Raw genomic sequence first — 14,255 nt, forward strand, 5'->3', positions numbered from 1 at the left:
AGTTATAAGAGATGCATCACTATTATGAAAACCACTAGCCTTCAATTATTATGCTAGGCAACATTTTGCCCCTCTTTCCCTATGAGGCTTATAGTATCATTATTATTTCCATTTTACAGATGAGGAAACTGAGACCACACAGCTAGCAGGTTAGCAGGGCCAGTGTTCAAGCACAACCAGTCTGACTCCAGAGATCTTAAATTAAACCAAGCGATATAGCTAAGATAGTGTCTGCCTACATAACATTTCAATTTTGATGTGAATTGATCCCATTTTATCTCTTTACTAGGCTGTCAAATGGCAAAATAAGAAAAGAGAAGGAAGAAAGAAAGAGGGAGGAAATGGAGGAGAAAAGAGGTGGAGACCCTGATGTTGTCTAACTTCAAGACGAGGTGGCAAGAAGAAGAGAATCAGAGCCACATATAACATAAAAAGAAAGTATCAAGTATGCTGCCCATGATGGAGACTAAGGTAAGTAACTGTATACTGTGAAAAATCTTCTTCTAAGTAAAAGGAAAAAACAGTGAGGAGGTTCTAAAAGGGAAATGGAATTACAATGGCTAAAATTTGGGAACCAGATTTAATATCACCATCTAACACAACAGTACCCATAATAAATGTTTCATGTAATTGCAGTGAGTCAGTCCCGTTTGTGAAGTCTGGCTCCCCCCGTCTTTATTTTTAGTGATAAAGTTGGCTTATTCCTAACAATTGTTAAACACTCTTTTTTAAAATTTATTTTTGTCATCAAAGCCAAGGACAATAAACTCCATTTTACTTACATAAGAGTTAAAATTAGGAACACCAAAATTATTCAGAAATGTACTAAACATCAACTTTTATCAGGTATTTTATGACAAGCTCTACTTACAATATCTTACTTAGCTCTCAAATCCTATCTTAGGATAGATTTTAGAGTTGAGAAAACCAAGGTTTAACAAAGTAAATTGCTCAAGATTACATAGCTAGTAAGTGACAGCACCAGCATCCTAACCACATGTATAGTATTTATGTAAACACTTCCAAACCACTAACATCTAATCGCTTTAAATTGTCTCTAGGGAATACTCATATTTAACACTTAGTTGTATTTATTTGAGAGAAGCATACAGTTTATTAAAATATCACCAGCCTTCAATTAGTTATGCCAGGCAAAAGATTACCTCTTTTCATACCATGTGTAAGGCCATCAGGTGAAGGCAGGCACAGAGTCAGTTTTTGCTTTACTAAAATATCTTAATCACCTGGTACAAAATGGCAAGTGAATGAACTTCATTAGTTAACAAATAAAGAAATGAATAAATGTCTGGCTCCAGAACTCCCATCAGAGCTCTCTAGTCAACCGAAGAATTCAAGTATTACTGGAGAAAGCTAAAATCAGTCTAAACAAAAGCAAAGATATTTGACAAATTAATCTATGGAGTACTATGTTTAAATTTCACAGTTTCCTTACAGAGTCAAAATAGCTAGAAAATCCCAATTATTATCTAGATAGACCTTTGAGGTCCCAGGAACCCAATTATAAGAATCTAATATGACATTTTAGAATCATAAATATCTTCAATATAGCTAAAGAATGTATAAAATTAGACATTATCATCCTTAATATCTAACCATCAGCTCTGATTCTACTGTCCTTACCAACCACTTGACAAAAAAAAAAAAAAAAAAAGTTCAAAGCACTTACTAGACATATCACCGTTGTGGTCATGAAATGGAGGTGATGGGCCAGTTATCCCGCTCCTCTTTGCCCAGCCAAGTCGCAGACTCTGATCTTGCATTATACTACAGAGTCCATCCTCAAAATCACATCTTTCATAGTTTGAGCCTGATGGGAGAAAAAAGAAATCCACTCTCACAACCCCACATGTGGCTTTTTAAGAAATAAAACAATAGGCGAAAAAGCAAGCTTAGGAACAAATTACAAAGAGATTAACATCAGGATCATTTCTCACAATTTAAGTCTACTTCATCAATGCAAAGCTTTTTTGCACATGACATTCGAATCAATCACCACATATTAAAAACCAGTGTGGTCATACAGAAAGAATGTCACTCATGAGGTCAGAAGACTGAGGACCTAATCTTGATTTTGTCTCTTATTAACTGAGTGCCTTGCTAAACCACTTAACCACACCACGCCATTTTCTTCACCTATGAAACTGAAATAATGGCATGCTGCCCTTTCTCCCTCAAATGACTGCTGTGAGGATCTTATGACATAATATATATATAAATACAACTCTTAGGCACCACAAAATATGAGGCATTATTATTAAGGTTACATCTTCAAATCCACCTTAATGCTCCAGCCATATCAGAATTTCAGGTTTGGGCAGACCATTTCAGAGAGGACCCTCTGATACAAATTCAGCCATTGTGGCTGCGACGGAACCCTGGAATTAAGCATAGCACCTCCCTGTTGAATCTCAATGTTCTTGAAATCCCTGGTGTTTTTAATCACAACAAGGCATTTTCTGGCTTTTTTTTTTTTTTTTCTTTTCTTTTTCTCTTGGTATAAGTGATCCTAGAGGCTTGGGAGAGGGAGAAAGATCTGGACACTTGGTTGCTCACAATAACCCCCCAAGGAGGGCTTTATTCCATTATCCACCATCTGTAAATGTCACTCTCTAAAAAAACAGATTAATTCAATGGCAACTATACCGTCCCTGGGCTGCAGCTCTTAGTAACTGGAGATGTTCCTTTGACAAGCTTGTTCTTGTGCTAACTGGTTGCATTAGCCACAGTGGTTATTCTGATTAGTAGATAGACAGTGCCTGGCAACCCAATCACAAAAACATAATTTTTAGTCACATTTCGGAAAAATATTATTTAGTAATAATACATCTGGTGCATATCCTTGAGAACATCCATGTGAGTACTGAAAGCTGAATTAGAAACTACACTTTTAAACATTATCTAAACCTGCTTTATTACCAATGGTCTATTTTATTATTTTTAGTCCTAGATTCCTTATTTTGAAAGATTTTACAAAGCAGCTGTATTCTGTAATGTTAACAGGTATCTTAATAGCCACGATTTACTGAGGGAGATCAGTGCTAGGCATTCTAAGTGCGGTAGTTTATTTACTCCTCAAAAAAACCTTACGAAGCAGGCAGCCAGTGAACGTTGGGGCCAAGATTGGAACCAGGTCTTTTTTGACTCCAGAACCTGAATTCTTAAAGCTCTGTTCCAAGGTCTCATTGTTAAGCCACTAACCCACTTTTACCTCTAGAATTAGAGGCCTGTCAGAGTTTCTAATACTGAGGAAACCAGTATTTCCAGGCAGAATTCATGTCATTCTATCTAAAAGCTGAGAAACTTGATTAGTCTGTGAATCATCCCGTGCTTAAATTTACAATTGCCTTAAGGCCTTTGAAATATTTAGAATATCCAGAATATCCCAATCATTACCTCATGGACCCCTAGTGGTCCAGGGAAGCTGGTTAAACAGAAAGTGAACTAAATTATATTAGTTATTTGTATATGAATGTGCGTGTCATTCAACTAGTTATGCATATGTATCTTCATAAGTATGTGTGTTTTCAAGTCTCTTTTAGTCCCAGCATTTTTTCCAATGATCTACTTGTGATTACAAAATATTCTAAACTATTTTTATCACCATATTTCAGCAATTATGTGTATGAAAAGTACACACACACTCCCATAGGTGTCAAACAGTTTCTAAATACCAAGAAATTACCTTGCATTACAATTACTTAGTTGATGTCTGTTTCCAATGTTCTTTGTTCTCTTTAATAAACGAGGATAATGATGATGTATTCTGGAAGTGTTAGAACTAGAAAAATAGCTAAATGAAACATTTTTATTTCTGAATAGTCTCAACAGGGGTTCCTTTTGTTACAAAATGTATCTAATGAGCATACATTTTTCAACTAATTGTTATTAAAAAAGCAATCATGAACTTCTCATAACTGCCAGATTATTCAAAAATGTATCAGAAAATTTTCTAAGTATTCATTTTCCTCCCAGTAGAGAATTGTGTATTTTAAACCATTTGAACAATTTTTCCTGAATTGTGGTTGATTTGCTTTTTATAATCTCATATCCCACACATCTACATTCAAATCTGATAGTACTTGCTATACTAAAGTGTGTCTGCGCGGAGATTTTCCTGCTACCACAGCAATGCTGCAGCTGGACAACATATGGAACAGGAGGAATGGGATGCAGGAACTTAGGAGAATCCATGTTCCTCGGCTTTTTGAACTTGAGCAGCTCATCATTTTGTTTTTAATTTTGTGATCCCGCAGGTCCAGCATACTGCAGTGAAAAAGAGAGGGTATCTCCATGTTGTGCTTTGAGGTTGCTTGGAAGACCCAATTATCTTCTGAATTGGCTTCCACCATGCCAGATTCTCTCATTAAAATTTTACTGCAGAGCCATTCATGGATTCAATCATTAACACCATAAGTGGAGAAAAATATTAAACTATATCCTCAAGTGATAGTTAACATAGGGCATGCTTCTGAGAAAATGGTAAGGAATAGAAAAAATTTTAATAGTGGTAGCGGTGAAGAAATTGATGCAGAACTCGGGATTAACTTAGTATGAGTAGATCATCACAATATAAAGTTCTTAGAAGACAGGGAAACTGTAAGAGTCAGGAGAACTCTAAAAAGGAAAGGTAGAAGGTATTAAAAGCAAGCCATTTATTTCACAATTTTGCCTGGGCCTATATTAATAATGCACGTTTCTTTTCCTCCTGAAAGTTCTATGAGGCACAGTTGTAGACTTTCCTAATGTTAAATCCTGCTTTTCTTGGAAAACTGTGCCAAAATATAAAATGCATCATTTTAACCATCACTACCATCCAAGTCCACAACTGTTTCATTTTCCCCAACTGAAACTTTTCATTCCTCCCTCCCCTCAGCCCCTCGGAACCACCATTCTACTTTCTGTCTAAAAATCTGACTACTCCAGGTACCTCATATAAGTGGAATCATGCAATATTTGTCCTTTTGTGATTGGTTTATTTCACTTAGTATAATTGTCCTCAAGGTTCAGCCATGTCGTAGCATGTGTCAGAATCTCCTTCCTTTTAAAGCTGAATAATATTCCACTGTATGTATCTACCATATTTTATTTATGCATTCACCTGCTGGAGGATACTTGGGTTGCTTCCACTTTTTGGCTATTGGGAATAAGGTTGTTATCAACATGGGTGTACAAAAATCTGTTGGAGTCCCTTTTTTCATCTCTTTTTGATATGTCTCCAGATTTGAATGGCTGTATTATACAGTAATTCTATTTCTAATATTGAATGGAATTGCCATACCATTTCCACAGAAGCAAAAAGGCTTTACATTCCCACCACCAATGCACAAGTGTTCCAATTTCTCAACATCTTTGCCAATACTTGTTATTTTCTTGGGTTTTGTTTGTTTATAATAGCCATCCCAATAGATGTGAGGTGGTATCTCATTGTGCTTTTGACTTGCATTTTCCAAATGATCAATGATATTGAACATCTTTTCATGTGCTTATTGGACATCTGGATATCTCCTCCAGAGAAATGTCCATTCAGGTCCTTCGTTCATTGCTTGTTTTTTGTTGTTGAATTGCACGAGTTCTTTATTTATTCTGCATGTCAATGTCTTAGATATATAGTTTGAAAACATTTTCTTCCATTCCATGGATTGACTTCTCATTCTGATGGTGTCCTTTGATACACAAAAGTTTTTCATTTTAATGAGCTGTAATTTATCTAGTTTTTCTCTGTGGCCTGTGATTGCCAAAAAATCATTGCCAAATCCAATGTTATGAGGCTTTTCCCCTGTGTTTTCTTCTAAGAGTTTTATAGTTCTAGCTCTTACATTTAGGTCTTTAACCCATTTTGAGTACATTTTGGATATGCTGTAAGGTAGGGGTCCAAGTTTAATCTTTTTGCATATAGACGTCCAGTTTCTACCACACTGTTGAAAAGACTATTCTTTCCCCATTGAATGGTCTTGGCACCCTTGTCAAAAATCATCTGACCAGGGCTTCCCTGGTGGCGCAGTGGTTGAGAGTCCGCCTGCCGATGCAGGGGACACGGGTTCGTGCCCCGGTCCGGGAAGATCCCACGTGCCGCGGAGCGGCTGGGCCCGTGAGCCATGGCTGCTGAGCCTGCACGTCCGGAGCCTGTGCTCCGCAATGGGAGAGGCCAAAACAGTGAGAGGCCCGCGTACCGCAAAAAAAAAAAAAATCATCTGACCATCTATGAGACGGCTAATTTCTAGGCTCTCTATTGTATTTCATTGGCCTTTATGCCAATTCCATATTCTTAATTACTGTAGCTTTGTAGTAAGTTTTGAAATCATTAAGTGTGAGGGCTATAAGGTGGTTCTTTTTCAAGATTGTTTTGGATATTTAGGGTCCCTTAAGATTCCATATGCATTCTAGGATGAATTTTACTATTTCTGCAAAAAGTATTCTTGGGATTTTGAGAGGGATTACTTTGAATCTATAGATCACTTTGGGTACTACTGACATCTAAACAATATTAATTCTTCCAATCCATGAACATGAGGTGTCTTTCCATTTATTTGCATCTTCTTTAATTTCTTCCAGCAACAATTTTTTGTTTTCATAACCTTGGTTATGTTTATTCCTGAGTATTTTATATTGTTTGAGGCTATTATGAATGGACTTTGTTTTATTTCCTTTTTGGATTGTTCATTGTTAGTGTACAGACTTGCAACTGATTTTTGTGTGTTGATTTTGAATCCTGCAACTTTGCTTAATTTGTTTCTTTGTTCTGACATTCTTTTCATAGACTTTTGGAGTTTTCTACATTTAGGATCACATTTTCTGTGAACAGAGATAATCTGACTTGTTCATTTCCAATCTGAATTGCTTTTATTTCTTTTTCTTAACTAATTGCTCTGGCTTGGACTTCCAGTACTATGTTGACAGAAGTGATGAAAGAGGGCTTTCGGTCTGTCACTGTTGAGTATGATGTTAGTTGTGGGTTTTTCATATACAGCCATTTGTGTGTTAAGGTAATTTCTTTCTATTCCAAGATTAAGTGCTTTTATCTCCTTCCCTTCTTGAGGAAAGCTATTTATTAAGTAGTCACAAAATTTTACGTACATTTTACTGTTTAGAAAATGATTTCCTTCATGTAGATAGCATATAAAAACATCTGTACAAAGAATTACCTCCCTTACTCTCATTTAATGTAAAAATTAATGGCCAGTTCCTGCAAAGGATGAAATAAATTCAAAATAGTCCAATTAAATCAAAATAAAATGTATTCTCAAAAGTAGATTTCCATGAAAGAGTGCTATTATTTGGCCTGGCAATATGAAACCATTAATTAATTTTTATCAGGGAAATGTTTATCTTTCACACTGAAGTAATTTTATTAGTTTCATTGAAACAAAAACAGGAAAAACTGTAAATCAGAAAGGTATGTGATAGCATATGGAATTACAACTTCCATAGCTCACACCAGAATTATCTAGTATTACTTAAGTTGGAATCTTGTCATATAGTTGCCTTTAATCTCAAGCCATTGAGCACATCTTTGGCAAGAATTTGACATAGATACCATCACTGTCACATGAGAAAAAGATTTCCAAACCATATTTTAACTTTAACACTGTTTCAAGATTAGTAAATTTCACAGAATTTGTTATAATAGCCCAAACTGAGACATTTTGCTATGATGAATAGGAGTTTTAGTTGATTAATAAAAAATATGCTTAAAACATTTTGCATCCAATGTAGTGGTAAGATAAATATTGCACATGAAATCTCACATTTCACTCTATTAATGCTTATCTTCAAGTATTTTAATGAACTTCTACAACTACTTTTAAAAGTAGTTGACATTTATGTCATCCTACTGAAGAAACAATGTACTTACTATCATCTGATTAAACGCTATCACCTCTCAGATTTTCAGAATGCACCTCTAATGTAATTTTCACACATTTCACATACAAATTTAGATTTATATGAAGTAAAGACCTTTTGAAAAAATTATTATGCCTAAATCCAAAAATGTTTGCAAAAGAAGTTAGGTAATACTTCAAAACTTTATGATATATTTCATCAAATCAAAGTATTGAAAATAGACCAAATGGAAATGTTCTTAAGTAAGACATGTACGTAGGGGAGAAATTATTTAACTGAATATATTTTTCCATTTTGAGTCACAGTAATTTTAGCTCTAAAAGTAAACGTATGGAACAGTTAATGTTAATACTAACTTCAGGTATGCTACGGTAATTATCTAATTACTGGAGTAATTTCTGAGAAAATACTGGAGTATTTTCTGGTAATATTCCAGTGGTAGAAACCCACTGCAGGGGATATATCTCAACATTGTAACACTGTATCAACATTACAGTTTATAGTCTTATGGTTGACTTGGATCTGAATAGCAACATAAGTAATATTACTGTTTTACTGTTGAGTAAAACTAAAACATAGTAAAGCCTTTATATATCAAATAATTCTGAACAATTACTAGAAGAGGAACTAAATTATTGCTGTGCTTAATAGAATGAGGAAGCCCAGGCAATGGGGTTCTGCATAGAAGCAGACATTGCAACACTAGAAACATAATTTTTTAAAAATACCCAGATCAGTACCACGACATGTACTTCCCTGGCTCAGGATATTAATAAATTCTAATAAAGAGAGATTCTTGTCAACATTAGAACCAAATAGTTGTTACACCTAAAAATTATTTTTCTTGCTCACGATTTATTGTGTTCAATATTGTGTATAAATAGAATTTATTTCACTGTGAAGGTTTAGTCTTTTTAAATCTAATATCTTTTAAAAATACTGAGTTAAAATAATAGGTTCAAGTATTCTGAAAAACAGGTCCATCATGTAAAATTTTAAAAATTTCAAAAACACTATTAATAGAATCAGTTGCATCCAAATTTCAATTTCAACTATGCCAATTTCATTTTAAAAAGTCAACATATTAATCTATTTCTTTAAAGCTCACACCATTTGTACTTTAAAGAGGGTCACAGATTAATTTTTTTCCCGAAATGTGACTACTGAAACATCATTATAAAGTCAGCTTGAGTAAAAAAAAAAAAATCTTGTCTATAATTTTAGCATCACAAATTTTCAAGAGAAAAGCTGCTTGGCCATCATTATTCCTCCACAATATTTTCCCCCTAGTGGGTGTACAAAAGAAACTCACGCTTTAAAGTGATTCTCAATTTGATCTACAGGTTATCCCATTTTAAATAAAATACCGAAGTGGAAACTTCTCAGAAATGAAAAGCGAAAAAGCCAAAAGGTGACCTCCCAGTGTAACATTTAAAATGAAATTTGTTTATTCGACAAATCCGTTCCTTCACTCTCCTCTAAGGCTGGGCTTATTAGTATCTTTCATGTAGCGGAGACCTTGCCCACTCGGCGGCTTTCCCCTTCTTTCGCATTAACCTTTTCCCTGAAGCGGGACTACACATGTTATCACAGCAACCACACTGAAAGGACGCTTCAGAGGGATTAGTGATGGAAGGGACTTTGCATTTCTTGTCAAACCAACCGAGTGGTTCATCTTAGCTGCTCACCGAAGAACAGCAAGGGCTTTCCCCAGACAGGCCAGAGAAAGGACAGCACATCCACATGTAGCGTCTCTGGGGAAATGGGACAAATATAAAATGAATCCCCGTCTTAGGAATTGTTAAACACAAAGTGCAAACAGCACGATCACAATTCCCAAACTATGGGAGAAAAATCTTCCACCTGTTTCCTTCTAAAGAGAAGAAATTATTCAGTAATCACTCCTCTTGTTTTAAAGTAATAACAACTGAATATTTGAATAGAATTCCAACAATGGTAAAAACAAACATGTAGAACCTTATGTAGGAGAAGAAAATGAAGAATTCTGTAAACACTAATTAATATAGTATCTGAATAAAAAGTAGAAAATACGTTTGAGCACATTGCTCTAAAATACTAGACTTAGTGCCTCTAAATAATTGAGTCAATAGTTACTAAAAATCAACGTGAATGAACCTATTTAATTGTATGATAATGTTTTTTATGAAAGGTGACTGTAGGAAGGGCGCTAGTTCCATTGATGAAATGCAGTCTTCTTTCAGGATGTGATACTGATAATAGAAACTACAGAAACATGCATGTCTCTACCCATATCTTCCCTTGGTAAACTTTTATTAATGTTATACCTGGAGTATTTTCCTGCCAGTGAGATCAGTTTATCTCACTTTATGACCTCTTATAATAAACTGGAGGTTCAAAATCACACAATTAGTAGATGGTTCACCCAGGATCCAAGTCTGGGCCCTGCACCCTCTGAGGCTTGCACTTTTTCCTCTGCCTTAGAATCAAAGGATATAAGTCAGTTATGCTCTGTGTATGAGAGGTACCAACTCACTTGGTGGTAGTGTCCTATAAGCAAAAATAAAATCTTCTCACCCAACCTAAAATTCATTTCAAATATTCCCATACTGAACTCAAACTTAAGTTCATAATTTCCATCACAGCATTTTAAAACTGCAGTCACAAGCTTCTTTCAAATCTTGTTTCACTGATATACCATTAAAAGCTACCTTTCTACATTTCGCTCCTTCTTTATAATTGGTAAAACTGATTCAAAATACATCCCATTTAGTTAGAATCTTAGCAATTTGATACCCTTTAATTAGACTTATTTTTATTTGTGGATCTGTCTCTTTCTTAAAAAGAGTATTTTAGTTTCTGACTGACTCTAAAGGCATATAAATGGGATCCATGCAGGGCCAGGTGTCTTAGCCTCCCCCAGGCGGCTCAGCAGCCTCTGGACTAAAGGTGGACAGGACTTGGAGGAGGGAGAGGAAGGGAACTTACATTGTCGTTCATCGCTCATGTCGCCACACTGATCTGTGAAGTCACACACATTGTCAGGAGGCAAGGAGACCCCATTGTCACACTGAAAGGCTTCCATTCCTTGCTGAACCAGTACAGAGGTGAAAACGCAGGAAATCCAAAGGATACCAAAAGCTTCATTCTTCAGGAAAGCCAACATTCCGGCCAGGAAGAGGAGCACTGTTTGATAGGTCTTCTTAGAGATCAGGCCGTTGTAACGGGTGGGTTTCACTTTTCTCTATTTTTTGATTTCCAGATTTGCTTCTTATGACTGAAACTGCTGGTAACTATCCGCAACTCTTAACAAATGAGTCCAAGGCAGTTCATTTACTCTCTCAGGGGAGTGTCTTTGGAAAATATGTAACTTGAACAATTGCACCATTTCTCTATCTAGCTAATCACAGATGTTTATTGCCCTATGTATACCATGTTTAAACAATTTAAGCCCTTATGATAAATTTTTCTTTCAGGACATAGCATTAACTACTAAAGGGCAGGCACATAAATGGGAGGAAAATTACAATAAAGTTATAAGTAACATAAAAGGTTCTATATTAATTCCTATGCTTAATCATGTTCATGTAATTTAGAACATTATTGTCACTAAAACTCATTCAAATACTTCAGGCCCAATTATTAGAACTGTTTCATGAGAATGAAATGCTTGTCCTCTATCACTGAATGGAAACTTTGCATTGCTTGCTTAGATAAACTGAAAACCACAGAATTTTAAAAACCGAAGGGACATCGGGGATCATTATTTTCCAAATCACATTACTTGGACCCAAGAAAGTTAAGGGATACTTATGAGGAAACACAGTAATTTGGTATTAGAAACTGGAATTCAAATATCCTGCTACCGAGTGCAGTGTTTCTTCCTCTGCAGTACACAGATTTTCATGTCAATTCATCTTCATGTGCTTTTACAAGTGAAACATACAATTTCAGAATCCATATTCAGAATGAACAGTACACTAAAGTTCAGAACACCTGAACTTTATATTATAAATAATAAAATTTTATGAAGGTGAAGAATTATAGAAATTATATGGAGTTAAATATTCAAAATATTCCTTTATACTTGATTTCTTAAAGGCATCTTGAAGTTCTATTCAACTATCTTCTTTTAATTTCTGCACTATAACTGCAAGAGACGGAGACACCAAGACTATAAGAAGAGACTGGAGAATGCAGGGTGGAAAAAACCATAGATCAGGGACAGAAAACGCTTCTGTGCTTTTAAAGAAGGTACAAAGAAAGCAGATTTTCCAAATATTCTAAGAAAAAAGACTCAGTAAAAACAATGTTCTAAGATATGAGCATTCAGGATTCTAGGAGGAAAATCCATAATTTGCCCTATTATAATTGACCATTTAGCATTTCATTGCTCTGTGCTCCATTCCAATTTCAGAAATATTCATTCTCCTTACCTCTCTGCTTTGTAAATGAATTCTAAGAAACACATTGCCTACTTCTCTCTTTGTGTATCTCTTAAATGTTGACTATACTTATAGTTCAACATTAGTCCTCCTCTCTGCTCAGATTACACTTTTTTCTAGGCTTCCTCTTCATGCTCATAATTTCAAGTAATATCTATACATAGTTATCTCCCAAATCTATATCTGAAGTCCTGATATGACATGTTACTCAAACCAATATCTTAAGTGTTCTTCCAGCACACACACACAAACACACACACACAAAACACATAGCCTAATTGACTTGCCTACTTGAATCAAAAACTAATTTCATCTTCCTTCCCCCCACCCAACCAACCAGTCTGTCTTTACTCCCTTATTCTATATTTCAGTGAATGGCGCCTTCTTCTGTCCATCTTGCCAAGCCAGGAGCCTATATGTTGGTCCTGGACTACCCTTACCCGTTCTACCCATCAATCATCAAGTCTCACACATTCTATATATGTCAAGACTCCATCAATTCTCAACTCAGCAACACCCTGAACCAGATGTTTCCACTATCCAAAACTCGTTTCCCATCCTTAAGGCAGAGTGATCACTCTGAAGCATAAGGCCACTCCTACATATTTCCGGAAGTGCCATACTTCCTAGCACGGCTTGCAAACACAGCTTACCTTCTGCAGTTCACTGCTGATTACATCTTCCTCTGAGTTCTCAATCAAGATCTTGCTCAATTATCACACTAGCAGTTTTCTGAACATGCCACCTCTAGACTCCAGATCTGAGATCCCTTTCCCACCCCAAGCACCAGGTGAATACTCATTATTCTTTAGTTTCCAGCTTCAAGGACTACCTCTAAAGTATCCTGGCTTATTTTCTCAGGCTGAGTTAAATTTCATTCCTGGGTTCTCTCACAGCCTTCTGTTCTCACTGATCTTAGCACTTCTGGGGCTGGTGTGGTCATTGCAGGCTTACTTCAGTGATTCCTGTTAGTCTGTAAGACTGGAGCTGGAGTGTGACTTTCTCACTATTGTATCCCCAGTTACTAGCAAAGTTCCAGGCAGACAGATGTTGCTCAATAAGTAATTTCTTATTGAATGTAATTTATGAGGGCTTACCATCCTTTCAATTTTTGCTAGGCACATGTAAATAAATGCAAGATGTGAATTTTTTTTTTTTTTTTTTTTTTTTTGGGTACGCGGGCCTCTCACTGTTGCGGCCCCTCCCGTTGCGGAGCACAGGCTCCGTGGCCATGGCTCACGGGCCCAGTCGCTCCGCGGCATGTGGGATCCTCCTGGACCGGGGCATGAACCCCTGTCCCCTGCATCGGCAGGTGGACTCTCAACCGCTGCGCCACCAGGGAAGCCCAAGATGTGAAATTTTTAAATGCCATTACATAAAAGATATATAGAGAAAGCGCCCAAATTTGCTGTCTCACTGAAATAAGAGATATTTATCCAAAAAGAAAAAATAAGATATACATTTCTTGTGTTCAATGTGGCTTTTCTATTTCTAAATCTCATGCTATTTTTAAAGGCCCTTTAGATTTTGAAATTGCAATTTGTGTGTCATTGGCAATGAACTACACCATCCCCCTACACTAAATTAGTAAGGAATGCATCATGTCAAAGCTCATTCCAGGTTTTCCTTTTTAAGGAAGGAAGGAAGGGAGGAAGGAAGAGAGTAAAAATGAGAAAAAGTTAAGAAGAAGAAAGAGAAAGATGAAGCAGAAGAGTGTAAAAAGGCATGCAAACACAAACATTTCAGTTTTACATCCGGATTCTGAATTTAGGTCCCGTAACATTTTATACGTTCACCATTTTCCATTTAGAAAAAAAATCACATATTTCATTGATGTCATAGCTGTTTACTGCCTAGTTTCAGCTGGGAAACTCCTTTATTAACTGTTACCACCTACTAAAAATAACATTACTTGGGCTTCCCTGGTGGTGCAGTGGTTGAGAGTCCGCCTGCCGATACAGGGGACGC

General features: G+C 36.1%; 1 protein-coding gene across 1 annotated transcript in view; it reads right to left on the reverse strand.

Annotated features, from left to right (window-relative positions):
- The window catches only part of MALRD1 (MAM and LDL receptor class A domain containing 1), a 592,374-nt gene extending 580,571 nt beyond the window's left edge, over positions 1–11,803 (reverse strand). Inside the window, 3 exon segments of the mRNA XM_032621667.1 lie at positions 1,688–1,828; positions 10,831–11,086; positions 11,789–11,803. Of these exon segments, the coding sequence (XP_032477558.1) occupies positions 1,688–1,828; positions 10,831–11,086; positions 11,789–11,803 (412 nt within the window).
- Positions 11,804–14,255: the final 2,452 nt, after the last annotated feature.

Source organism: Phocoena sinus, chromosome 2 (assembly GCF_008692025.1).
Source record: "Phocoena sinus isolate mPhoSin1 chromosome 2, mPhoSin1.pri, whole genome shotgun sequence".
Lineage (NCBI taxonomy): Eukaryota > Metazoa > Chordata > Mammalia > Artiodactyla > Phocoenidae > Phocoena > Phocoena sinus.